This window comes from Pipistrellus kuhlii, unplaced genomic scaffold (genome assembly GCF_014108245.1).
Source record: "Pipistrellus kuhlii isolate mPipKuh1 unplaced genomic scaffold, mPipKuh1.p scaffold_m20_p_12, whole genome shotgun sequence".
NCBI lineage: Eukaryota > Metazoa > Chordata > Mammalia > Chiroptera > Vespertilionidae > Pipistrellus > Pipistrellus kuhlii.
In genome coordinates this window covers 5,547,160-5,572,673 of record NW_023425427.1, presented here as the reverse complement: position 1 = coordinate 5,572,673, position 25,514 = coordinate 5,547,160, and the positions used below count along the sequence as shown (strand labels likewise).

At 48.8% G+C, this 25,514-nt stretch overlaps 1 protein-coding gene across 4 annotated transcripts; it reads right to left on the bottom strand.

Moving 5' to 3' along the window:
• Nucleotides 1–1,850: 1,850 nt before the first annotated feature.
• MORN5 (MORN repeat containing 5) lies at nucleotides 1,851–25,488 on the bottom strand. Of its 4 annotated transcripts, none has more exons than XM_036432899.2 (5): nucleotides 25,353–25,488; nucleotides 23,218–23,365; nucleotides 21,327–21,438; nucleotides 19,639–19,770; nucleotides 1,851–2,049 (listed from the first exon to the last, which is right to left on the bottom strand). In XM_036432899.2, exons 1-5 carry the CDS (start codon nucleotides 25,397–25,399, stop codon nucleotides 1,970–1,972), a joined length of 519 nt encoding a protein of 172 aa, XP_036288792.1. In that variant the 5' UTR covers nucleotides 25,400–25,488; the 3' UTR covers nucleotides 1,851–1,969. The 4 variants fall into 4 exon arrangements, with proteins under 4 accessions (XP_036288792.1, XP_045435840.1, XP_045435841.1 ...); XM_045579884.1 differs by having other exon boundaries at nucleotides 25,239–25,460; XM_045579885.1 differs by lacking the exon at nucleotides 25,353–25,488 and adding an exon at nucleotides 24,914–25,057.
• Nucleotides 25,489–25,514: the final 26 nt, after the last annotated feature.

The following is a 25,514-nucleotide window of genomic DNA, read 5'->3' as shown; positions in this document are numbered from 1 at the left end:
CAAATGCTGAGAACAGACAGATCCCACCAACGTGGTGTGAGAGCCAAAGGGATCTAATTGGATGAGGAGTTCACAGAATAACTGCAAAAGAGGTGTTGGGGGCCAGAGGGGCAGGGTTAGGGAGGGTGGCACAGAGGAGCCTGTTTGGAAGATGGGGGAGAATTTGATATGTTGATATGAAGGGAGCTAGGCTTGAACTTGGGCACAAGTCCGGGTCTCATGCTGGCCTCCCTGGGTTCCAGAACCACCACGTAATATGTAATCTGGGGAGTGAAAGAGTACCTTTCTGCTGGCTGCCACCACCATCATCATCATCATCATCATCAGAACAGTTTATTCAAGCCAAAGCTCTGCAGGAGAGGAGAGGCGTGGCCTGTCTGGTGCGGAGGCTTCCCCAGCATTTCCCTCCCACATGCCAGGCGCCATGGCCCTGCGCAGTCGTCTGTAAACCTCAGCTCAGGGTGTACAAGGCCATCGCCCCTGCAGCGCCCCCTTTTTATTTTATTGTTGCACCTCCCATCCCTGACTCCATCTCTGCCTCTTTCCCCTCCACCCATCTATTTGTCAGATGTAGATTTAGATATATATGTGTCTTTGAAAATAGTTTAGTTTTGTGTGTGTGTTTGCATGAATGGGTGTAATTTCTGTCTTCAAAACCCAGTTTGGAACTCCCTAGTGGAGCTCCACCCTATCATTCTACTGAGGTGGTGTTGCACCAGAGGAGAGAGGTGACCCCCACCCCCACCCAAGATCCCTCCGTGATGTAGCTGAATGGGCCCAAGCTGCCCTCTGACTCCTGACTCTGCCCCAGCATGCCAACTCTAGCTCCCTAGTTTGAGGGCCAGTTTCCTGGCTCCACCGAGTCCTCCCTGACTCCCTCTTGGGCAGCTCCTGATGAGTCAAGGGACAAGGCACAGGAACCTGCAAGATCCAGCAGCCTCTAAGGAGGGACAGCTGTACAAGGATCCAGGATGCTTGTGGCCCTAGAACATGTCACTGCTTCCTCTTCTGGCTGTCAGCTGGCATGCGATCTCGGGGGTGATTTTGAGGAATAATTACTCAGTGCACAGCTAACACATTATTCTTTAAAGCAAGCACTCACTGAATACCTGCTAAGTGCCAGCTCCTTGGATTATCTCATTCAATCCACACAGCCACCTAATGTTTTCAGCATCATTATACCCTTTTCACAGATGACGAAAAGGCTCAGAGAAGTGAAGTGACTTGCCCAAAGTTACATGATACCTGTGGTTGAGCTGGGATTTACATATAGGTGTGCATGATGCTGAAGCTGCATTTGTTCTATAGCACCACGCTGATTCTGTGCTCAAATGGAGCAGCTGCCAGAGGGAGAGACAGCCCTCGGGTAATCATTCCTGGGCCTACCCAAAGGTACCAGCTGGGAGTCTGGGCACAGCCATCCCATTCTATTGCCCTGTGAGACCAAGACTGGTAAGTCAGGCAACTCAGTATAATAAAAAGAATCCTTGTCTTCAGAAGGACTTGGATTCAAATGCTAGTGACCTGGGGTAAGTCACTCAGTCTCTCTGACCCTCAGATTCCCTCTCTTGAAGGCTGTAGTGAGGAGCAGAGATAATACACACACATACTACCTGCACACATTAGTATGTTGCTCTGTCAATTACATATATCTATTATTGTAAGGCGATGGTTCTCAAACCTCCACGTCCATAGGGAATACGAGGAAGTGCAAATGGTTAGACCCCAATCCCAGAGATTCGGATTGGCAGGAATATGTAGTCCACAGATTTGACCAGGTGATTCTGATGCAGGTGAAATGAGGATCCTGTTCCAAGAAAAAGTTTAAGTACACTGGAGCCACTAACTGCAGAAAGCCTTTATTCCTGAGTCAAGTTCAGGTTCTTAACTACAGCCTGCCACCAGGGCCAGCCGATGCCAGTAGAGCAGAGGGAAGCCTCTGGCTGAGGTAGCCACCTCACAGCAGAGCTCACAGCGTGGGCCTGTGACCCACAAACTCGTCCCAGCCCTTCCGACACGTCCGGATAATCCACTCATGCTCATCATCATCTGCAAGGGAAGAGGAAGAACAGGTCATCACGGGGGCTCACGGTGGGTGTGGGTGAATTTCAGCACCCCGGGGTGGCCTTGGGAAGGAACAGACCTTTCACTATCAGTGGATCCTTCAGATGCCCATGAGTGCCTGGTCTTGGGGGAAGTGAACACAAAAGGGTTTATAGCTGGTGGATGCTGCTGATGGAGGTAGGAATGACACTGTCTGGCCACTCTAAGCTGGGCAGCCTAACAGGTACTCACAGGGCAGCTCACTCCGGCATCTGCCCAGTCTGACATCCATAAACAGCACCCCCAGGATTGTCCAGGCCCTGCTGGCAGTACAAGGAGCCAGAGCCTTCCAAGTACCTGTGGTTCCCAGGGGGCTGACACCCTGTTTACTCAGAACCTTCCAGTGGGCAATGGAGAGCATCTGATGTTCATGAAGGCCCGACATGTGTTTATCTCTTAACTTAATCCTGTGACCAGATGACCGCAACTACCCCACTGTTCTGCACATGGACAAACTGGCTCAGAAAAGTCAAGCCACTTGTTCACAGCCAGTGTCAGTGTACGGAAAGCCCGAACTCCAACCTCGAGCTGTTTGACTACAAGGCCTGACCTGTTCTCTAAACCTGAGAGCGCGCTGGGCATAACCCGTTCTTCAGCTCACAGCCCACCACCGTCATCTCTCTATTCCAGGCCCCTCTGCAGACTGACTTGATTTTTATTTTTCCCCTTATCCCCTCACTCCCAACCAGACCCAGCCCCTCCCCATCTGTGACAGAGACTCGAATGGTGGGATATGTACCCCTAAACATGCATGCAGCTCTGTACAATACATTTGTTTTGTGTGCGTATGTGGTTTTAATTTACACAAATGGCATTGTGCTGTGCGTTTCATTGTCTTCATTTTTTCACTCAGAGGTACATTTTCAAGATCTGTTCTTGTAGCTACACATACATCTAGCTTGTTGCTTCTTGTGCTTATGCTGCTGCATCGGCTCTGATCCTGGTGACCCTGTGAATGAGTGAGGGCCACAGTGCCCTGTCCCAGCAGCCCTGCTCGGCTCCTGTAGATTCACGCCTATGGCTTCTTTCACGGAGCCAGTCCATCTCGTACTGGTCTTCCTCTTTTCCTGCTGTCTTCTGCTTTTCCCAGTAGGATTGTCTTTTCCAAAGAGCCCTGCCTTCTCATGATGTGTCTGGCAGGACAGCTTCAGGTTTGTCATTTCTGCCTCTAGCGATGCTTTAGGCTTCATTTGCCCCAGGACCCACTGCTCACTAGTGCTCCCCTACAACGCTTTATTTCAAAAAAACTTTTTTTTTTTTTCCTGTCAGTCTTCTTCACTGTCCGTCTTTTGCTTCTGTACATAGTAATTGGGAATGTGAGTGGGTGGATGATCTTAGCCTTGGTCTCTAATGACATCGTTGCTCTTGGTGATCTTTCTTAATTCTTCCATTGCATGGCTTTTTTAAAAATGTGCTGCCTAATATTCCACAGTGGGCTTCCATCATGTGTTGTTATCCTCCTCCCAGTGTTGGACATGCAAGTTGCCCCTGGCTTCTGTTACCAGGAATAATGTGGGGACAAGCGTTCTTGGGCACACCCCTTCATGGACATGTGGGAGAACTTCTCTGGGCTACACTCCATGAGAAGGGTCATCGAATCTTACATGTGCTTCCTTCTCCAAGTTCCCAACTAAACCCTAGTACCACCAAGCTGTCTGCCTGCTGTCCCCCCCTCATCCCTGCTTCCCCCTGTGCCTGGCCCTGGGGACAGAGAGAAGCAGCCCAAACCCCTGCCCTCAAGCAGTTCTCAGGGCTACAGATCTTGCCTAAGAGAGGGAGGAGAGGACCAGCTATCCTCCTTGAGTGACAAATGGCGGTAGCTGGAGAACCAGGGGACTCCCTGAGAGCAAGACACAAAATTCCTGCCCTCAGAATCAGATCCCCCTGCCCACTGTCCTCTGCTGTGGAAGCGCCATGTCCAAGATTAGGGAGAAGGCGGCATACTGACAGCCTTCTGTGTGCTTTGTGCTTTACAAATACCAGATCTCACTGATTCTGTGTCGGCCGAATAGGGTAGGGGAGATGCCCCCCATTTTACAGAGGGGATGAGCCTTGTCCCAGGTCTGCATCCACTGGAATTCAAACCAAGGCTCATCAGCCTCCAAAGCCTGACTCCCTGCTCCAAGGCAGAAGTGACAGTGACAGTGCCCCCACCCCCGCTGTTTCTTCACAGGTGGCCTAAGGAAAAAGGCTGGCTGCCCCGCATGCTTGGAAGGATACCCTAAGCAGTTAGGGGGCCTCAGTTTCCCCTGGGGAGGCTGCCTGGGAATCTGAGAGCGGCTGCCAACCCCGGGGTGGGGGTGGGGATGGGGTGGGGGGGAGAGTGGCGGCACACAAGGAGTTAAGCGCTGGTGAAGCCCACTTTTGCCACCACACGGAGCAGCCTGGTTGGTAATTACAGTTCTGAAGTCTCCAGGCTATTCGAATCAGTGCAGCTGCAACCTCTTCAGTGGTAACCCCTGAAACCAGACAAACCGGGCGCTTTGTGCGGAACCAGTCCTCGGCCCCTCCCTGATCGTTACAAATTGACAGCAATGGACTTAACAGCCCTCTTCACTACCCCTTTCACTCTCTACCTGGCGGCACAGCCACCAATTTGAATCGCAGATGCCTCCCCTCCCGGCAGCTGCTCACCAACCCTCCCTCCACCGCCCTGGCCCGCAGAGGCTCCGGGCCCTGCCACGCCAGGGTGAGGCATCCCAAGCACATTTCATCAATATTTAAAATGGAATTAAACCTGCCGCTTTGATTAATGCCTCCCAGATCCCGGGAGTTGTGATTACTATTTTGCAAATTGCAATTGTTGGAATATGTTAATATGATTGTCTGAGAACATCTTCACCTTCTCAGATAATTTCTCCCCTTTTGGGCAGGAGGGGGGAGGAGAGGAGAAAAAATGATGGGGAAAAACACCCCACAAACTCTTTAATCAATTGTAAATTATTACCCTTGGCACATTTGCTGGTGGTTCAGAGGGAGGCGGAGGGAGATTTCTGGTTCTGTGCATTTATTTTGAAAAGTTTTGCACCCCCCACCCTGGTTGGCCCAAATATTCCACTATGGGACGCTATCCTGAGGGAATAATCTATTTCGAATCAAGAAAACGGAAATAAGCTGCATTTGTAAAAACAGCTGAGTGATTACTTTATCATATATTCATTCATTTAACAAATTATTTCCAAATACCAACAATGTGCTAGGCATCGAGTTAAGTTGGGGAGCCGGGTGGAGAAGGGGGACACTGAGTCACGTGAGGGGATATTTAGCAGCAATTGAAAATATATGGCTATGAAGTCTGTAGTGCAACATAGGAAAATGTTTTTATATGATAAATGAAAGGTGGGAAGAGGCAAGACACAAAATTACACAGCATAATCTGTGTAAAAACTGCACAAGAGAAAAATTAAAAGTAATAAACTGAATGTGACTAATAGTCAGCTCTGAGCAGTAGGACTAGAAAGATTCTATTTTTGGTAGTCTCAAGTCTCTCATTAAAGTGTTTCGACAATAGGGAAAAATAAAAATAATCACTGGCTTTTTTTTCCTGCCCTCCAACTAAATGCCTTGGTAATGCATTGTAGTAATTGAAATAAAATATCTGTAGGATCCTCGAAATACCAATAGGGTGCTTGAACTTCTAAACAGTACAAAGACCCAGCAAAAAATGTTGATAACGCAAAAAAACCAGAGAGTAGGCAAATCTTCTATGTAGAAGAAGTCCAAGTGATTTACGGGATTGTGCCACCTTCAAGGAGATGGAACATAACCCCACTGCTTCAGTGTGGGCTGCGTAGCGACCTCCTCCCAAAGAGGACACTCGAGAAAGGGAGTGGCAGCCATTACAGTGGAGAAACCTGGCAGGCACACTTCAGCCGGGTGGTCAAGGGCGACACCAACAGCGATCGGTCGTACAGACAGTGTGTCGCCTGGATCCGACGTGATGCAAATGGCGCTTTCTCTCTATAGTCCCAAGGCTTGACTCCGACATTCTTCAAGTTTAGATCTGACTGTATTGGGGGCAGGAATATTTCTCTGTCTCCTTCTGCAGCTTTAGGAGTGACCTTGCTGCCACCTGCATATGCCCTCCTCCTACCTCCCACCCAATGGCTCTCACCAATCACTAGGAGAAATGGGCTTCTTACAGAGAAGAAAAGGAACCTGCTGCAGGAGGCACCCCAGACCTGACCACGGGCTCCCCTCGGAGAAGCCTTCCCTGGAGAGGCTCTCCACTCCTCTGCCTGGGCTTCAGGGCCCTCCAGACCCTCCTGCTGCTGAGCCGGCCGCCCTCCCCCAGCCTCCTCACACTGTAAAATGCAGCCACCTTAAGGTCTGCAGTTGCCCCTGGGTACATGCTCACCAGCGCCTCTGGGCCTTTGTCCATGCTGTTCCCCATTGGGGAACACCCTTCCTTTCAGACCCGGTTCAGGTGGAAGGCCTCTTGTATCTGGGCCTTAGTGTGTTTGTAAGGAAAGACCTAAGCGAGAGTGTAACAATTGTGGTATGTTTTACACATGTCCACTTGACAAACGAATGCTTTTAACATAAGCAACCAAATGTGATATGAGTGTTATTTCAGTATTTCTTTCAAAGAAGTATAAGTCCACATTAGAGGCCGTGTGACTGCCGGGAAAGGGGGTGTGAATTTAGAGTTGCCTGATGAACGTGATTTTCTTTTAGTCCTGTCACAATCCAAACTGAAGGACCCTCATGAATGTGTGTGGCTGGGGCCCTGCCCTCCTGGCTGTCCTCTGCCCCCATGGGTCCTGCTCGGATGTCACCTTCCCTGACCCAGCCCAAGGTCATGCTGTCAATCACTGTCACCGCCACCAGCCCGGGGCAGCCACATCTGATTCACTTCAGATCTTCAGCCGTCAGCACAGGTCTGGTACTTAAAATGTACCTAATAAATATATGATGAATGTACTTTATCCATTTGAGGACATAAAAGCAATAGGCCTATTACCCTGTGGGATTTGGACAAAGGGGGAAGAATTTCTTTCCCTCCCTCAGCAAACGGAGCTCCTGAGGGCAGAGCACATGCCAGGGCCGCCAGCTGCTGTTTCCTTCTCTGACTTGAGGCCATGGATTGAGCAGCCCAACCGCACCAGGAGGATGGGTTGTCTGGGTTCATACCTGGGCGCCAACCACACTCAGAAAGCACAAAGCCCTGGCGGGCCTGGGGCCTGCCTCACAGTGAGGGTGGGAGGGGCAGGCCAGCACAGGCCACTGCGCAGGGCCCAGGTCACCCAGGGTGTCATTAGTGCAGTCTGCAGGTCAGCGGGCCGGTGGGGAAGGAGAGTCTGAAAACCTCACGACAGATGCGAGGTAATATGAGCCCCTAGTTGGGAGGCAGCGTGGCATGATGGGTAGGAGCCCAGGCTTAGAGCACCTCTTTGGGTCTCTTCCTCATCCATGAAGGAGCCTGCCTGGAAGGTTTCTTGTGAGGAGCAAGTGAGATCATTCCTCAGAAGTACCCAGCACAGTGCGTGGTGATCAGGGAATGTTCCAGACTAGAAACAAAGGCAAAGGTTGTCTCTGCAACATAGACATCAGGGCCCCAGTGACAGCACAGCACGGCCTGAGAGTTCTGGGTCCTACTGAGCCCCCGTTGCCACTTTCTTGGTGACCTTGGACAAATCACTCTCCCTCTCTGAGCCGGGCTCCCTGTCTCTACGGGGCTTTAACCAGCCTCCCGCAGAGGGCAGTGAGGACTGGTCAGGATGGATAACACGAGGCGGGGGGCACTCAGGAAGTGGGAGCTAGGATCACCATTTTGATGGGTGCCTTCAAGGGTAAGATCTTGAAGAACTCGTCAGAGCACCCCTGGAACTTCTGGTTCCTTGTGGGGAAGGAGGAGACCTTTACACAAGGATCATCACCCTAAGGATGAAGAGCGGCAGCTCAGCTAATGGTTTTTGTTCAAAGCAAGGTGGGCAGGCTGGGGCAGGCAAGCCCAGAGAGGGCAAACGGGCGGGTTCAAGTTCATGGGACCCACAAGCTGAATCTGCTACCTCTTGGCACGCCTTTGAGTCAGGCACACCTGCGGTCAGCATGCAGCTCCCACCCTGGGGGTGCGGGGTGGGTGGGGCAGAAAAGGGAGGACACCTAGATGAAACAAGACGTCTGGCTTTGGGAGAAGGGCAGAGCTCACGCTGCCCAAGTTCCTAGGAGGTGCCCAGCTCTGTGGGCAGAGGGTCATGTCTGTCCTCTCCTGGGTGAGTGAGATGGGGTTGTCCCCATTTCAGATGAGGAAACTGAGGCTTAGAGGGTGAATCAATTCACCCACCTCATTCCACCAGGGCAGAAAGTGTGCAGGTGCAAAATCCACACTCCGTGAGTCTGTGCATGGGCACAGACGGGCATGTTTCCAAATGAGTGAACGCGTGTGAGAACCCGCGGGTGGTGCGTGTGCAAGTGTGAGTAGGTGTGTACTGTGAGTGTGCAAGTGGTGATACTGAGGTGAAGTGGAGAAAGTGTGACACGCAGCATGTGGCTGGCCGGGGCAGTGTGTGAGTGCCTGAAGTCTTAGCATGTGTGTGATCAGATGCCGAGGGAGGAGGGACATCCAACCCACAGAGATGGCTCAGTGCTCATCCAAACTGCCAGGCAGGACAGGCTCTGGGGAAGGAGGCTGTGGCGCGGGGGCTGCACTCTTGTCCTGGGGTCAAGACCTCTGTGTGAACCATGGCTCCACGCCAGCATGGGAGGTGCACCCGCAGACAGGTGCCCGACCCAAAATCCTGGCCACACCCTCTGTGCAAATGCAGGGCTACGTGAGCTGGTGGGGCGAGGTCAGGCCCTGAGAGGGACCAGGGCCTGAAGTGAGGGTGGCCACACCCTCGTCACAACTCCTGACAAGAAAGAAGCTTTGAACTTTGCTGGCAGTGGTGGTGGCCAGAGGCCAAGGCCACAGCATCACCAATATTGGCTGGGTTTGTGGTCTAGGCACAACCTGCAAAAAAAAAAAGGGGTGCGGGGAGAGAGCACTGAGGACTGCTCTTGCTTTTCCCTGCAGAGGAGCATCCTCTGGGTGTGGTGGGTGAAAGGTGGATTAGCCCCGGCTGCTCCGCCCACTGGGAATGAGAGGTGCAGGGTGCAGCACCCACAAGTTTTTCAAGGCCTGTGCAAATATGAGGCTTGGGAAAATGATTGGCTCCAAAATAAAAAGCTGAACTTAATGTTATAATTAATGCATTCAGGCTTAATTAATTATTAAATTTAGAAATCAAAACAATTTTATTACACTTGAAACCAATTTGTAGGCTTGGTTTCCTTGTTTTTTTTAAGAATTCTCCAGTGTGCACTTGGCTCTTCAGAAGTCACAGCCGGATGTTAAAGTCTGTTGGTCACACAATTTACCAAGCAAAGTTTAAAAAATCCTTTCGAAGTGTTAAAGCAAAAAGTCACATTTAACGTGGTAGTGTGGATATATTTTGTTTAAAAACGTTGAAACGATTGGGGTGTGGCTTCCAAGGTCAGACAGACCCAGGGCTGGATTAGGGCTGTGGCTGGGGAGGGCTGAGTCTGGGCGAGGACCATGGCTACCAGGTAGTAGGAGCCACTTCCATGTCTAGGTGCCGTGCCCTGCACTTGGCAGGCCTGACCTCATGCAATCCTCATAAACACCTCCGTCACAGGCACAGCTCGGGTTGCCCCAGACGGGAACTTTAGGACCTTTAGTTGATGGGTAAAGGAAAAAGTGTGCATCGTCATGCCGACCCTTGGGAATCTCTTAGGAAGTGCCTGTGCAGTCATCTCATTGAATCCACACAGTCAGTGTTCTGACATTGTTGGTACAGTTATTTCTGCGAATGAGGTCCAGATGCAGACCACATTGTTAAAACATACATATCCTCAAATATTAGAGTCATCTTGAGTGTGGCAAGGTGCTCACGTGACAGGAGGCATAGAGGGCCCAAGATCAACTGAGCCATGTCTCCCACATTCACTCAAGATCAAGTGTGTGCTGAGCCGAGGGAGGGGGGACGCGGCAGGGGGCGGGAGGGCGGAACAAGGGGGAAAGAGATCAAGTCACCAACATCAGCACCACTGTTGCTATTCTGCTTGCTTCCCCGATCCCCACTGTTATTTTTCAAGCACTCATAACTGAATCAGCATGCCCTAAACACACTCATGATGCCACTGCACACAGGCAGCTTTGGGGGCAACGTACTGAGGCCAAGGTCACTCGCTTGGCCTGACTCTGACCTCTGCTCCCTTCTGTCCCTGCTCTCCAGCTGGGTGTGGATGATGGACCGAAGGGCAGAGGCCTGGCTGTTGGGACCTCTGTCTTCCTGCTGGCAGAAGCTGAGGGCTGAATTAAGGCTGGGGCAGTGAGACATTGGAGCTCCGTGAAGGTCTGTGTCTGGGGAGACCCAGAACAATGCTGAGGGTTGGAGAGAGAGCGAACACCCGCAGGCCTCCAGTCCAGTCTTTGAATCAGAAGCAGGTGGGTGGAGGTCAGAGGGCAGTTTGTCAAGATGACACTGGCTCCTTCCTCCCTTTGGAGCACAGAGTTAAGGAAGCCAGCACCCCCACACCAGGTGCAAATAATGGCAACTGTGATCGCTGATGTGCACTCAGCTCCTCATGGACCAGGCACGGCTCTCGCTGTGCCCCCTGCATCATCTCAGTGATGCTCACCACAGCTAGGAAGGCCCTAGGTTCTACCCCCATTTTTCAGATGAGGAAACAGGCTCAGAGAAGTTAAGAGACTCCCTCAAGGTCACACAGCTGGCAAATGGCAGATCTGGCTGTCTCTAAAGCCGGCCCCTAACCACGCCTGCTTCTCCTGCCCTGAAGTCTAGCAGGGCTCTCAGCCAACTGCCTTGACTCCCAGAGCTTTGGCTGAGGAAGAGAGGTGTGACTTCTGCCCCTGCGCTCCGGCCTGGCATTCTCCTCTGACTTCTGAGATAACTGCACGGGCACTTCCTAAGAGACTGCAGTGCTGGCCTGGGTTGGCTCCAGCCACGGAAGGGGAAGCTGCGTCCTCTGGATGCCTCTAGGAGGCTGCCATAGGGGGAGGGGCTGTTACCAGAATCTGATGGGCACAGGATGGAAGGGGAATTTCCAGGAGGGCAAGGGGCAATTCCCGAAGGTCAGGCAGGGAGAGGCAGCGAGCTGGGGCGGGTGGTTATCCCTGGAGCAGGGATCCTGGAGGGGCTGATTCCAAGCTCTGTGGGCAGAATTCTCTCTGTGGGTTCAAGTACACTTCTCTGGGGAGGCCCACAGCGCTGCCTAGATTCTCAAAGGGGTTCGTGCCCCAGAAGAGGCCACAGCACATCCTGGTGGTTCGGAGCATGGCCTCTGGTGTCAGGGAGACCTGTTTCCAATGCCAGTTCCTCCTTTCAGTAGCTGCACCCGTCGGTAAATAACTTACTTTCTGATCCTCAGTTTCCCCCTCAGCCTGAGGGATAGTGATAGATTCCTGGGAGGACTGGGAAGGGATTGAGTCCCTGGCACCATGGAGGTACTCATCCTCTTCCTTTGTACCCCGCTTTGCTTGTCGCCAATGCCCAAGCATGCTGGCGGGAGGTGTGAGCTGTGCGGGCATTTTACTTGGCAGTTACAAGTGGGATATTATCCCTCACAAAGCCTTCATTATGGCGCCGCTAACAATACCACAGATAAGGCAGGGACGCTCCTGCCTGCCAGGCTCCAGGTGATTATACATTTAGGTAAATTGCCTTTTGTCTTGCTGAGAGATGACAGCGGGAGGGGCTGTGCGGGAGACTCACTGGGCCTCCCCCCCCCCTCAACCCACAAAGGAAGCCTAGAGACAGACAGGTTTGCAGGAGGAGGCCTGGCTGGCGGTGGGAAAGCGGGACCCAGGCCACGGTCCCTCGGGCAGGCTGTGTAAGGTCAGGCCGGTGTTTTGTCCTCTCTGGGTCCCCAGTTTCTCACCAACCAGGTGAAGGCAGTGGCTTCAAGATGAAAGGAGTCTGGGTTTGTCGGTGGCATGGGAAGACCTTCTTTTTCTTTGGCTGGTTTGAGCAATAAAGTAGGCAGAGAACTCTAGAGTAAGGTGACCAGACGTCCCGATTTTGGCGGGACAGTCCCGATTTTTAACAATTTGTCCCGCATCCCTCAGTGTTTTAAAAAAGTCCCGATCTTTAAAAAAAAAAAAAAAGGGGACTTTTTTTTAAAACATCGCGGGACGCGGGACAAATTGTTAAAAAACTGGACGTCTGGTCACCTTACTCTGCCCTATGGCCATCTTATCATCCTGGGATCTTTTTGTAGGTCTGGGCTATCAGGAAGGTGTTCGCTCTGGTCTTCCTTTCATTAGTAAACTCCAGCTTCTCGTTCAGAACCAGCTAAGCGTCATCTTCAGCTTTGAGTCAACTGGAACTGCGTTCCAAGGCCAGCTCTGCCGCCTATAACCTGTGTGACTTTGGGCAGCGCATTTCACCCCACCTCCGTTCTGTCATCTGTATGGTGGAAACGCTGTGATCAGGACCACTAGTTCACAGCACTGCTGTGAGGACTGGGTGAAACCAAGTTAAATAAAACATGGGAAGTGCTCAAGCCAGGGCCTGGGACATAGTTAGTACTCAGTAATGCTGATGGATAAGCTGTCCTGCTTTGTCACCTGCATAAACTATGGGCACCTCTGAGTATCAATAGAACCATTTCTTCACTCCCATGCTAACGGCTGCATTGCATCTGATGCTAAGAACATACCATCTATTATTCAATCAGTTCCCTCCTGTTGGGCATTTGGGATATTTCTGGTTTTCAACTGTTTAAATAATCCCAGAGAAACTTCAGAGGGCCACGTGCTCTTTCATTTCCAGGGGTTCACTCTGCAGCTTCTCTCCGGCTGGGTGGGAGCAGAGACATGCCACTGTCTGGGAGCACTGCGCCCTGCCTCTGTGGACAGACGATCCTGGAGCTGGCCTGGCCAAGTGGGAAGAGGAAAACCTCTCGGAGCAGGGGATCCCACTTCCTGCCAAATTTCCTGGGGAAATTCTTTAACCCCACAGAGCCCACTTCTTCATTGGTCAGGCAGGGATCATGCCAATATTCCCTTCCCCCTTAGCTGAGTGTCCCGGGCCTGGCAAATGCTCAGTCAGAGTTGACTCTCACCACATGGTGATCTTCATCCTCCTTCTGCATCTGTCCTCACCTGGTGAAGCTGGAGTTACCGCTCAAAGACAGCAAATCACACAGGCCACGGGGTTTGGGACCCCAATTCACACCCTTTCTTCCCATTGTCCATTTAACTGAGCACACATTCAAATGAGGCTTGCAATTTGATTTTAAATTCTGTCTGGAACCCACAGGTTCAGGCACAGAGGGGCCCTCTCTGCAAGTAATCTCCCGTATGTGATATTTTTAAGAAGCCAAATCCATTGTTTCTGATTGAAGGAAAGTTGGTGCTATTTTGAAGAGAAGCACGATTAAGATTAAGCGGTGGCGTTATCTCTTTAACCATCGAATTACACGCTGTTTGAGAGATTTGTGAGCTCTAGGACATTTGCCAGATGTGCTTGATTCGACGTTTCAGACAACAAAGGGGATAATGTTGGTGGGAATCTTAACGGCATTTCTGATGATCAGGATATTCTTTGAGGCTGGTACTGAGACCTTTCGGGAAAGAATCTCAGCTTTTACATAAACTAATTTGGGATGCTCACTCGCTGTCTTCCACAAAGCAAATTTAGTTCATTGTTAGCTGTATATGTTAAAATGGTTATGAGGGTTTTTTTTTTTCTCCTTTGAATATTAATAATGTGCCTTTCAGCTGAGACACTCGCCTGGGGTGTCATTAATTGCGGGGAGGGAGGAAGGATTAGTGGTGCAGTTATTCTGTAAATGATTTCTGCTAGTAGCATTGAGGCAAGCAGCAGCTACACGAAGAGATGTGTGTGCAAGCTGCCAGCAGCTCTGGCTGAGCCTTCCTGGGAGGAATGAAAGTGGGGGTGGGGGGTGGGGGGGTTGTGCACAGAGGGGAAAGGGGCAGAGTCCATCTCTCAATTTCCCACCATATTAAAGGTAATTATCCCACATACCCTAAGTGCTTCCTGATTGGCCTGCAGTGTGTTAAGGACCCTTTATAAAATAAGATAGCTTTTCGGTTTGGGAACTGCACAGTGTTTTTATCTTACGACTCTAAAATGGACCACTGCATTCATTTAGGAACATTGCTGTGCCAGGATCTGTGTGTGGTAGAGGAACAACTGTGAATGAGTCATGTCTAGGAGCGGAGATAGCTGAGGAAAAAAATAAACCTCAGAACACGGCTGACAAGGAGAATGATAAGAACAGAGTTGGGACCAAGTTGGGTTAGATTCTGACTGTCACCAGCCGTGTGATGGGGAGCAGGTTACTAACCTATCTGGGACCAGGTGTCCTCACTGCAGATAACCCACTGGGATGGTAGAAAAAAGCAGAGATAAGCAGGTAAGGTGCTTAGCAAAGGCCAGACAAGGATCCCACGGGGGACCATTCCTTTCCCTGCTTCATTTCCCTGAGCTGTGGATGGGAGGTGCTGGTTTGAGACCTCTGATGGCTTAAGCTTTCAAGCTTTTTGAGGTGCAGAGAACTATACAGTCATGTGCCGTATAACCACCATGATCCACATATTCAATGGTGGTCCCATAAGATTACACAATGGGAAAAATTCCCACCACTTAGTGACATCATAGCTGGTGTAAAAGGTCACAGTGCAACACATTCCTCATGTGTTTGCGGCGATGCTGGTGGAAACAAACCTACTGCGCTAATTGTATAAAAGTATTGCAGGTACAGTTATGTATGGTATGTAATTCTTGATAATGATAATAATGACTGTGTTACTGGCTTATGTATTTACTATAGTTCTTAACATTATTTTAGAGTGTACTCATACACCTCATGTTTACCATGTCTCTTGATTGCATTATTTTCTCCTGTGACTGATTCAATCTGCATTGTTTTGTACAGTGACATGCTGTACAGGCCTGTAGCCTGGGAGCAATAGGTTATACTATACGGTGTGTGTGGTGGGCTAGACCATCTAGGTGTGTGTACGTGCACTTTGCAATGTTGGCACAACAATGAAATCACCTAACGATGCGTTTCTCGGAATGTATTCCCTATTGTTAAGTGGCACATGGCTATGATGGGCTGTTTTTATTACTCAAAATAATGCGTTGCTTATTATGTGCCCGGGGCTGAATATTATATAATTTGTTGAAGAATAAAGGTCCTCTGCCCCCTTTCCTGCTTTCATAATCAGCTCTGAGTCATGAGACCTGTGTGAGGTGCCAGGGACCCAGTGATGAATCGGACATAGTCATATAATCTCTGCCTTCAGGAAGCTCCCACTCACGTGGGGGCAATGAGCAAATAAAGCCACTCTGTCACAGGCTAAGCGCCATTAGTGAGGTTGTGGGGCACAGAGAAGACACACCTAACCCAGACAGAAGGGTGGAGGAGGGAGGAAGGAGGACAGATTGGTTAGGGAAGGCTGCCTAGAACAATGGCCTATCAATGCTGGCCCTGGCCCTTGGGGTTGTGAAATCAATTTTGCAGATAGCAACCAGCACTTTAAAAAATTAAATAAAATAGAAAATATCATAGCATATCACATGTAGAAGAATACATGCATATGTCTGTATGTGTACTGAGCCATGATATAAGTCTTTCCTCACTGCCAGCCAGGGTCTAAAGGTTTGAGAGTCGTAATCCCAGAGAATTCTTGCCTGCCCGATCGGCGACATCTGACACATTGTAGGCACTCAAAGACGCTTTGATGAGTGGAGGGATGGATTTCAATCCTCTCAGCAATCTGGCAAGCAGGAACCACCCTCCCCAGTAAGAAAAGCATTCTTGAGAACCCAGACCTAGTAAACTCAGACTGGTCAGGCGTGCTTGCAGTTTGCAGCTTAGCAGTCCCGCGCTTTCCAGTCAGGCCGAAAGCAAGCTTCTCTGTCTGGGAAAGAAGCTCAGGCAGTTCCGAGAGGCTCCACGGGCAAGCAACCCTTCTTGGTGCCCCACCAAGGTGGCATGTGCTCAGGCCGCTGTGTTTACTCTGGGTTGGCCTCAGTCACCTGCCTTAGACCTGCATGGTCAGCACCCTTGTGCCTCCAGGATGCCAACAGGAAGTACTGTTTATGGGGACAGACCCGAATGCAGGAGAGAAAGGTCCTGGGGGAAACAGAAGATGGACAGAAGCCCGAATCAGTCCCTGGCAGGGTGAGTCAAGGGTAATGACTAGGTGGCACTCACAGAGACTTCCTTTTAGTGGTTTTCCAGGACACTCCAACCTTGATTTGTCCTATAATATCAGGACCAAAATACCCCTTGGCTGCCTTTCTCCTCCATCATAGACTCTTCAGGTTGGGAGGACCCTAGAAATTACCCACCCAAAGCCCTCATTTTACAAAAAAAGAGAAAGGGGTCCAGAGAGGGAAGGCATTGACCCAGGGTGAGACAGCAAGAAGCCTAAGAGCAGGTCGGGGTGGGGAATGGAGGGGGGCGGGGATGACCTCAAACCAGGTCTCAAACCCAGGGGTATGAGGTCCTTCAGATGTCCCTCTCTTGATATCTTGCCAGAAGGATCTCCTATCCAATTTTATCCCCTTTGTCCTCTTCTCTATATGTAACCACAGAAACCTTTCTAAAGGGTAAATCAGTTACTTCCTACCTGCCTGAAACCTTCCCTTGCTCCCCACTGCCCTTCAAATGCAAAGACACCCACAATCTTTCCTATTGTCCTCACCCTTCCCACATCTCAGGCTCCTTCCCTTGCTCTTTTTCCTGACACATTGCTGTCTCACCTCCAGGAGAGATGTGCCCCTAGAAGTGCAGGGTTCTCCCCCATCTCTCCTTTCACGGGCTGGCCCCTCTGCCTTTAACACTCTCCCCAAACCCTGCACTTGTCTGCTCGTATTTAGGTTGCACATTAGATCTTGCTTTTCTTGCAGGCCTCCTGGGTTAAGTATCCCTGCTAGCTTCTCTTGCCAGCAACTTGGTGGTGTTATGATCCATTTTACTGTCAGTTTCTCCTGCTCCCTGACAGAAGAGGCCATGCTGCAGCTATCACCTTCATGCAGAATTCAAAGCCATAGTAACTGTTCAGTAAGTATCTGTTGACCAGATAATCATCAATGTCTGTCCTTCTCCAAACTTCCTAAGAATGGCCTTCCCTTCCCATGATGCAATTTTAAGACTTAATTTTTTTAGAGCAATTTTGGGTTCACAATAAAATTGAGATGAAGTTGCAGAGATTTCCCATGTACCTCTTGTATCACACATGCAGTCTCCACCATAACCAACATCCCCCACCAGAGCTGTACATTTGTTACAACTGATGGACCTATGTTGGCAGATCACAAGTACCCAAAGTCCATAGTTTATATTAGGGTTCACTCTTGGTGTTGTACATTCTATGGGTTTGAATAAATATACTGTATAATGGCATGCATCCATCATTATAGTATTCAGAGTATTTTCAGTGTCCTAAAAATCCCTGTGCTCTGCCTGTTCATCCCCCTACATGCTTTTTAAAGTTTATCATTAAGCATAGCTTTTGCCCACAGGATTCTCGGAACACAAATTCTGATTTCCCAGCCACACCTTATTTTTACATGCCTCTGTGTCTTTGTACATGCTGTTCCCTCTGCCTGAAATATCCTTCCAAAATATTCCTGTTTATGAACTCCTTACTCATCTTTAAGACCCATCACTTCTGGCACCATTTTTTCCTGACTGACACCATCCACCACCTAGGCCAGGTGACTAGTTCTCCCTCCTCAACACCCTTTCCTCCAGGGCTTCCCCCGACCAGGGCCCATATCTCATTACATGGTGATTGTATGTTTCTGTGTCTATCTCCCCCACTAGACTGTGAATCTCCTTTGGACTAGGATGTCACCTCAGTGAGATAAGACCAGAATACAGTTCAAACCTAAAAACCTGGAAATGAATCAGTTGCACTATACCACAACTGAAGAACGATTATACCAACGCAGAATTCCCAAAATATGTCCATGGAACCCTAGTTCTATAAAAATGCTCCCAATTAATTTATACAGTGTGGTAGAGGGGACATTGTCTTTCTGTGTACATTTCTCTATGGGAAGAGGCTCCTCTCATCAACCAGGACAGGACTTCTGGTCTACCTGGCAGTTTCTTTCTCTTTATAGAACTGAGTTTCTTGATCTGGATCTTTAGAGAGACTATCAACCGCCTAAGAATACATGCAAAATACGTTTATATATGTGTGTGTGTAACATGTAGGCTTGTATGTGTGTGTGTGTATGTCTATGCATTTTTCTAGGAGGAGGTCCATAGCTGTTATTCCTAGTGAGTCTGACTCTAGACAAAAGAAAGGTTAGGAATCACTGTGTTAAAGGAAAATGCTCATGTTCTCACTTGTACAGGGTGTCCCAAAAATATATGCACACTTTAACAGCTGATGATTTCTATTAAATTTTGAAAACAAAATGTATTTTAATAAACACTGCCTTTATAATTATTCAAAGTGTGTATACATTTTATTTTTGGATACCCTCTATACTGGCTTCCTGCTGGCCTGGTCACTGTCAGTCAGTCCTCCTCAGTCTGATCAGTTAGTGTTCACTTACCAAATTGAGTTGTGGAACCTCCCAGGTCCTCCCCTGGCTGAGGGGCCACCGGTCCTCTTTGACCACATGGTATCACTCACATCTAGGCCTTTGCTGTGATGTCTCCTTTGGCTGGAAAAACTCTCCCTGTGCCTTATGATCAACTGTCAATTATTCTTTGGGTCTCAGCTTAGCTGTCACTTCCTTCTTGAGACCCTCTTCAAATTTCCAATTCTGGATTAGGTTCCCTTCTTTGTGCTCTCACAGAAGCATTCCCACCTCTCTGACCCCATCCCCTATCTAGGGCCATATTTTTCCCTTTCGTCGTGCTTATTCCATGATGTAGTCAATTGTTTGTAGGAATTGTCTGCTACCTGTCCAACTATAAACTCCATGAAGGAAGGGGTTTGGGTCTAGCTTTTCCATGTTTTGCTTCCCACACCAGGCACAGTGTCTAGCATACTGTGTCCATTAAATACTAGCTGAAGGGGACCATGCAAAAATAAGTACCTTAACCTGGCCGGTGTGGCTAAGTGATTGAGCACTGGACGTGTGAACAAGGAGGTGGCTGTTTGATTCCCAGGGAGGGCACATGCCCAGGTTATGGGCTTGATCCCCAGTGTGGGGTGTGCAGGAGGCAGCCAATCAATGATTCTCTCTCATCATTGATGCTTCTCTCTCTCTTCTTCCCTTTCCTCTCTGAAATAAATAAAAAATATATTTTTTAAAGTATCTTAAGCATTTCGGTGCTATGATTATGTGCTGTCACAGTTAGACCACTAATGTCCTTTCCCTCACTCTGTGACTGTATAGAATTGATAGTTTAAGATTTTCAATTAGTGAAACATTCAGATATCAGTGTTTGTCTTTTATCGGCAAAATTTTCTTTCTCATCCAATGCATGTGTGCACACACATGCACAAACCTGAGCGTGGAAGAGAGAAGAGAGAACATGTGCCACAGGGTGTCAGAATGAACATACCGGCATTTCGCAGAAAGCGGTTCTTATAGTCCCTGATGACCCTCGTTTTCGGGTTGTAGAAGCCATCTCCACAGTCATAATAGCCTGGAGGGATTTTTCTAGGAGGGTCCATATTGGAGAGTTGAGAGATACCTTGAAAGGATAAATAATGGATAATTAACTCGTCACCAAGGCCAAATTCAAGCCCAGCCTCTGCCAAAGTCCAGTTTGGGCCAGTTGCTCATGTGAATACTGGTAACACCGTTGGACTAAACACTCCCCATTGAGGGCCAGGAGCAAAAGCAGCAGGAGCAGTGCCCCAGAGCAGTGTCCCAGAAATGGCTCAATGAGGGGGTGTCTTAGGAACTGGACCCCCATCTCTTTTCTTTGACCCCATCTTCCATTTCTAGGGACTCCATGATAAGGAGACATTTCTGGAGTAGATGAGACCCTGAGGATGCCTCTGAGTTGGCCTTATGGATAGAAGGCATGTGAGGAGAGGAATGGCATTCAAGGTGCTGGCCCAGGCCAGAGCAGGTGCTTACACCTCACTCAGAAGCCCGTGGAGTCACGCACGTATAAGGAAGAACAGAAGGAAAGAAATGAGCCAGGTGGGCAGGGATAAGGTAATAGAGAACCTTGACTCTCACCCAAAATACCATCATAGCCGCCATTTATTGCTTATTATGTGCCAGGTATTTGACTATGCGCATGACTCCTACTTTTTCACTTCATTCTCACAACAATTCTGTGGCCCTGTTTTACAGGTAAGAAAACTGGGGCTCCAAGAGGTCAAGTGGCTTGCAAGGAAGGTTATCCAGCTAGGAAGCGGGTAGATACCCAGTTATGTAACCCGAATATTAAGTTTCTGCTATCAAGGGAGGAGAGGGTCTCGGCACCACTCCCAGGACTGGGGACACTAGAACCACCACGAGCTGGTGCATCTTTTAGGTCATGTTGTACATCTTGGAATATGGAGGCCTAAGCAAAGGGGACAGGGTTGGGATGAATAACTTCCTGGGTTTCATTTAATTTGTGGTTCTTGTAATTCCCTGTCTTCTGGCCCCATGCTCAGAGCGCAGGGTCCTGCACACTGTAGGCTCTCCTATGTTGGTTAATGGTGATCGCTAGGTACACCATTGACTAACAATTATTGAGCACACTCTCCACGCCGAGCACTTTCTAGCCATTCTCTCCCTGAAGCCTCTTGCACATGGCCATCTCCTAGATGCTCAGAGAGGTGAAGGGGCAGCCCGAACCCTCTTCCTGCCCTAACAATGCCTGCCCTGGCACTGAGGGGAGGCTGTTGGAGAGGTCTGCAGAGTGCTGAGTGACTTGGGAAGGAAGTGGGTGCTTAGGATCAAGCTGCTCTGCTGGGAGTCACAGGAGGAGAGGAAAGGGTGCAGGAAAGATCATCACACTGCCTTCAGGTCTGAAGAGGCCCAGCTTTGGCCAAACCAGCCGCTATGTGAGAGCTAGGGCCTGTGGCTGGAGAGCTCTTTGTCTCTGTTGGGGTGAAGAGCCCATCATCACTAACCCAGGAGGAGCCATTTATAAGTTTCTCAAGTGGCTCCAGGTCCTGGCTCTCCTGTGTTCTGTGCCCCTGCTCCTTTCCTCCTCTCCTTTGGGTTACTTCAATAGGCCACGCCCACTTATTAAAAACTGCCTTTCCTCTCCCTCTCAGTTCGGGAGTGAAGGAGCCTGGGTACCTGTAGGCTTCAAGCCGTGGCAGATCTCGGTGTAAAACCTCCGGTCATAGCCGTCACAGTAATGCCAGTTCTTTCCGTCATACTGCAATCCGTCGGAGAAGGTGTATGTGCCCTGGACGACAAGGAGCACACAGCTGGATCTGAGGAAGCCCTTCTTTAACCAAGAAGGACAGAGGCCAAGGGAAGAGGTGACTGCCTAACTGCCACAGAAAAGAAGTGATAACTTTTGCAGCTGATGATAAGAAATGGATGTACAGTGCTGAGCTTGGTGCCTGACACTCAGAATATGGCTAAATGTGACCTTGGGCAGATGACCTACCCTCTCTACCCCTTTGTTTCTTCCTTTGTACAATTAGGATAACAATAGTACATATTTAATAGGGTTGATTCCGTGAAATTCAAGGCAATAGTAGATGCAAAGCATTTAGCTCAGTGCCTAGCATGTAGTAAGCATCCAACAGATGTTTAAAGTTATTATAACTCTTTTATTGTTATCAAAACTCAAAAGGTCAGAGCCATCTGTCACAGTCCTTTGTTCAAACACATCCATTCTGCTTCTGCTGCCTTAGCGCTAAAGGAAGAAGCCCCAGGATGCAGACATCGCATTGGCCTGAGCATCAGGAAACACGGGTGGAAATTCCAATACTATTAACTCACTGTGTGACCTTGGGTAAGTCACATCCCCTTCCTGGGGCTTCGATTCTTTAAGCTATAAGACAACGGGTGTTTCTTAATCTTTTGTAGGTCATGAGCCAGCCTCACACACACCCTTGGTGAGTCTGATGAAAGGTATAGATCCTTTCCCCAGAGAAAAATATAGTCCCATACACACAAGACTTTTCTATATAAATCAGGAGCTTTCGCTGGCTCCCTGAATTCTATTTGTGACGACCCACAAATTCCAGGTTAAGAATCCTTGGATTAGATGACTTAACATGATAGCATCAGTGGTGGTGGCAGTAACAGCTAACACTTATTGAGTGCCTACTGTGTGCCAGATATTGAGCTAAGCACTCACATATATTATACTTCATTTACTCTCATAGCCATCCCAGGAAGTGCCTGATACTATTGTAGCAGGCTGAATAATGGTCCTCAAAAATATTCACATTTGATCTCTGGAACCAGTGACTATGCGGACTGTACGTGGGAAAGGGGACTTTGCAAATGTGCTTAAATTAAAGATCTTGAAGTGTCAAGATTATCCTGGATTATCTGGGGAGGAGGGGGGCAATGTAATCAGTATCCTTATAAGAGGGAGGCAAGAGAGTCCGAGTGACAGAAGATGAGGTGATGACAAAAGCAGAGGGAAAGGTGATGTAATGATGGAAGCAGAGGTCAGAGTGATGGGTGGCCATGAGCCAAGGAATGTAGGCAGCTTTTAGAAGCTGGAGAAGGTAAGAAAATGGATCCTCCCACAGAACCTTCAGAAGGAATGCCGTACTGCTCACCTGTTTCAGACTTCTAACTCCAGAACTATAAGATACATGTTTCTGTTGTTTTAAGGCACTGACTTTGTAGTGATTTGTAACAGCAGCAATAGAAAATTAATAAAACTCATCCTCAATTTATTAGATAAGGAGCATGAGCCTTAAAGGGGAAGTCATGGGCTCAAGGTCACACAGTTAGTGGCTTAACAGGATTCAAACTCATCATGGCCTAACTCATCAGGGCTTCTCCAGGGGCCCTTCTGGATCCAGAGGGAGAAGACCCCAGATCCCTGGATGTCAAGAGGAGGCACCGAATAGGGAAAGCAGGGTGTTGTGTGTATGTGTGCATGTGTACATGTGTGCGTGCGTGTGCGTGTGCGTGTGTGTGTGTGTGTGTGTGTGTGTGTTGGGAGTCCTGTCTGAGGCTTTCTCCTCTGCAGTCCCCCTCCCAGGCTAATCACCTTAACAGCCAAACCCTTCTCCCAAATGGCATCGTATCGGCTCCCATTGGGGAAGTACAGGGTTCCTTCGCCGTGAAACATGCCGTCCTTCATTTCCCCAACGTATCTTGTTTCAGTAGGGAGGATGTATTCGGCATTACCCTCCATCCTGTAAGGACAAAGGAAATCACTGAGCCCTGCGTCGCAGGGGGAGGATCTGAGCCAGCAGGCACAGGAGAGCAAGGAGGAACCTAACTCCGGGTCCTCAGATGTTATCATCCCAGCAATATTCTGCTTAAAACCAAAAGTTTTGTGTTGTTTCCCTCAGAAGCTCAAAAATAAGAAAAGCTGATGGAGGGAGGCAGAATGTGATCTGTCCCTCCTCTTCCTCACAGAGAGGCTGTCCTGAAATACCCATCATTCCTGGGAACATCCCTGGATAGGCTCAGAGCGGGGAGGGGTTTGCTCTAGCTACACAGTAAGCACTGTGAAGCAGAGACGTGAGCCAAGTTTCCTGGTGACTGGCTCTGTGTCTTTCCTGCTAAGACCAGCCCAACCCTACCCATCACACCACAAGTGGGATATTTGGAAAAGTATACAATTTGGACAGGTTACCTGGGTCTGCTTAAGAAATATGCTTTCATTCATTCCTTTACTCATTCTCCATTCTTCTTCACTAGCTGGAAGTCACTGCTCCTAACTCTGAACTTCTTTTAGGCTTTTGTTTGTACTTCTGTTGGACGCTTGCCTAGTAATTGTATATTTCATCTCTCCTATTTAATCAAAGCATCTAGGAGGAAGGCCTCGGTATCCTCAACTCTTAGAATCATGTTTCTTCTTAAACAGATGCTCTATAAACATCTACTGAGTAAGAAATGAAGGAAACAGAACGGTCAGTGAGATGACTGAACGGAAGACAGATGCCACTGAGCTCCAGTCCCAAAGTGTGAAAGCACTGGTTAAAGCACAGTTTCTGAGCCATGCAGACCTGGAGTCCAAGCCTGGCTCCCCCTCTCTGTGCCTGCGTGACCCTGGGAAAGCTCCTTCACCTCTCTGAGACAGTTTCTCATCTGAAGAATGGGGATAATGACAACAACCCCCTAAAGGTGTTGGGTAATTAAATGATGGCTACACACTGTAGCAGAATGCCTGGCATATACAAAGGGTTCAAAAACTATTTTGTCTTTATTCTACCTAAAGTCTTCCTTTTTCTTCTACCTCTTTGCTTGAGATTACATAATTTCTTTCTTTTAAAAAAATATATTTTATTGATTTCCTTATAGAGAGGAAGGGAGAGGGATAGAGAGTTAGAAACATTAATCAGTTGCCTCCTTCACACTCCCCACTGGGGATGTGCCCGCAACCAAGGTACATGCCCTTGACCGGAATCGAACCTGGGACCTTTCAGTCTGTAGGCCGACGCTCTATCCACTGAGCCAAACCAGTTTCGGTCATAATTTCTTTCTTTATTTTTGAAGTTTACATTTCCTTTAATTCTTGCTCTTGTACTTGGCTTGTGATCAGGAAACATAAGTTAATAAACATGTATCCTTTTCTCTCTTTTTTTGTTTAATCCCATCACATCATTTCTAAGCTTAGTTTCCATCTAATTCTTCCCTGAGATTATATATCCCCTTTTTATTACTGCACGTTGGACATCATTGTCTTTCTATAAACCTTCAACAGACATCTCCAGCTTACCCAAAATGGAACTCACCCTCTTCTCTTCCAAAGCAGCCCCTCCTCAGAGTTCTCACTTTTTGTGAAATGTTATCAGAATTCCCTAGGTTCAAAACTTGGAGCTCTGGGCACTGGGCTGGGACTGGAAGCATTCTCTGAGTAGGACCAGGAGCCAATCAGCTGCCAAGCCCTGGCAATGAAATCCCCAACCTGTTACATGTTTCTATTTCCTGCAGACCCACTGCCTCTGCCTTGGCCCAAGTGTATATGGAATGAATGTATCTCAGTTTTGACGCTTGAGCAAGTTGCTTCTCTTCTCTGGGTCTCATTTTTACTGAACTGTAGGGAATAAACAATCCTACCTGACATAGTGGTTCTGAAGGTTAAAAGAGATAAAGTTTGTGGAAGTGTCTGCTACAGGGTCCCTTTAAAAGGCACAGATGTCCAAGACATTATGAATCAAATGAGGCCCTTACCTCCCATCTACAAATGCTCCAATATATTGGCTCCCCGTGTACTGCATGGCGCCTGCCTGCCTGCTTAGAGTTTCCAGGCCGAGTCTCAGTGTACACCGCCTCACTATGACAACCAGGAGGGGTGGGCGGAGCCAACGCGCACGCTCAACTTCCTGCATTGCG

Excerpts from the sequence above, each read along its gene's own strand:
- MORN5 (XM_036432899.2), bottom strand. The coding sequence starts at position 25,399 with ATGCAGTACACGGGGAGCCAATATATTGGAGCATTTGTAGATGGGAG. Across the intron at positions 21,439-23,217 it reads AGAAGGGTTTGGCTGTTAAG|GGCACATACACCTTCTCCGA; the intron begins GTGATTAGCCTG and ends CTTGTCGTCCAG. Across the intron at positions 19,771-21,326 it reads CCACGGCTTGAAGCCTACAG|GTATCTCTCAACTCTCCAAT; the intron begins GTACCCAGGCTC and ends TATCCTTTCAAG.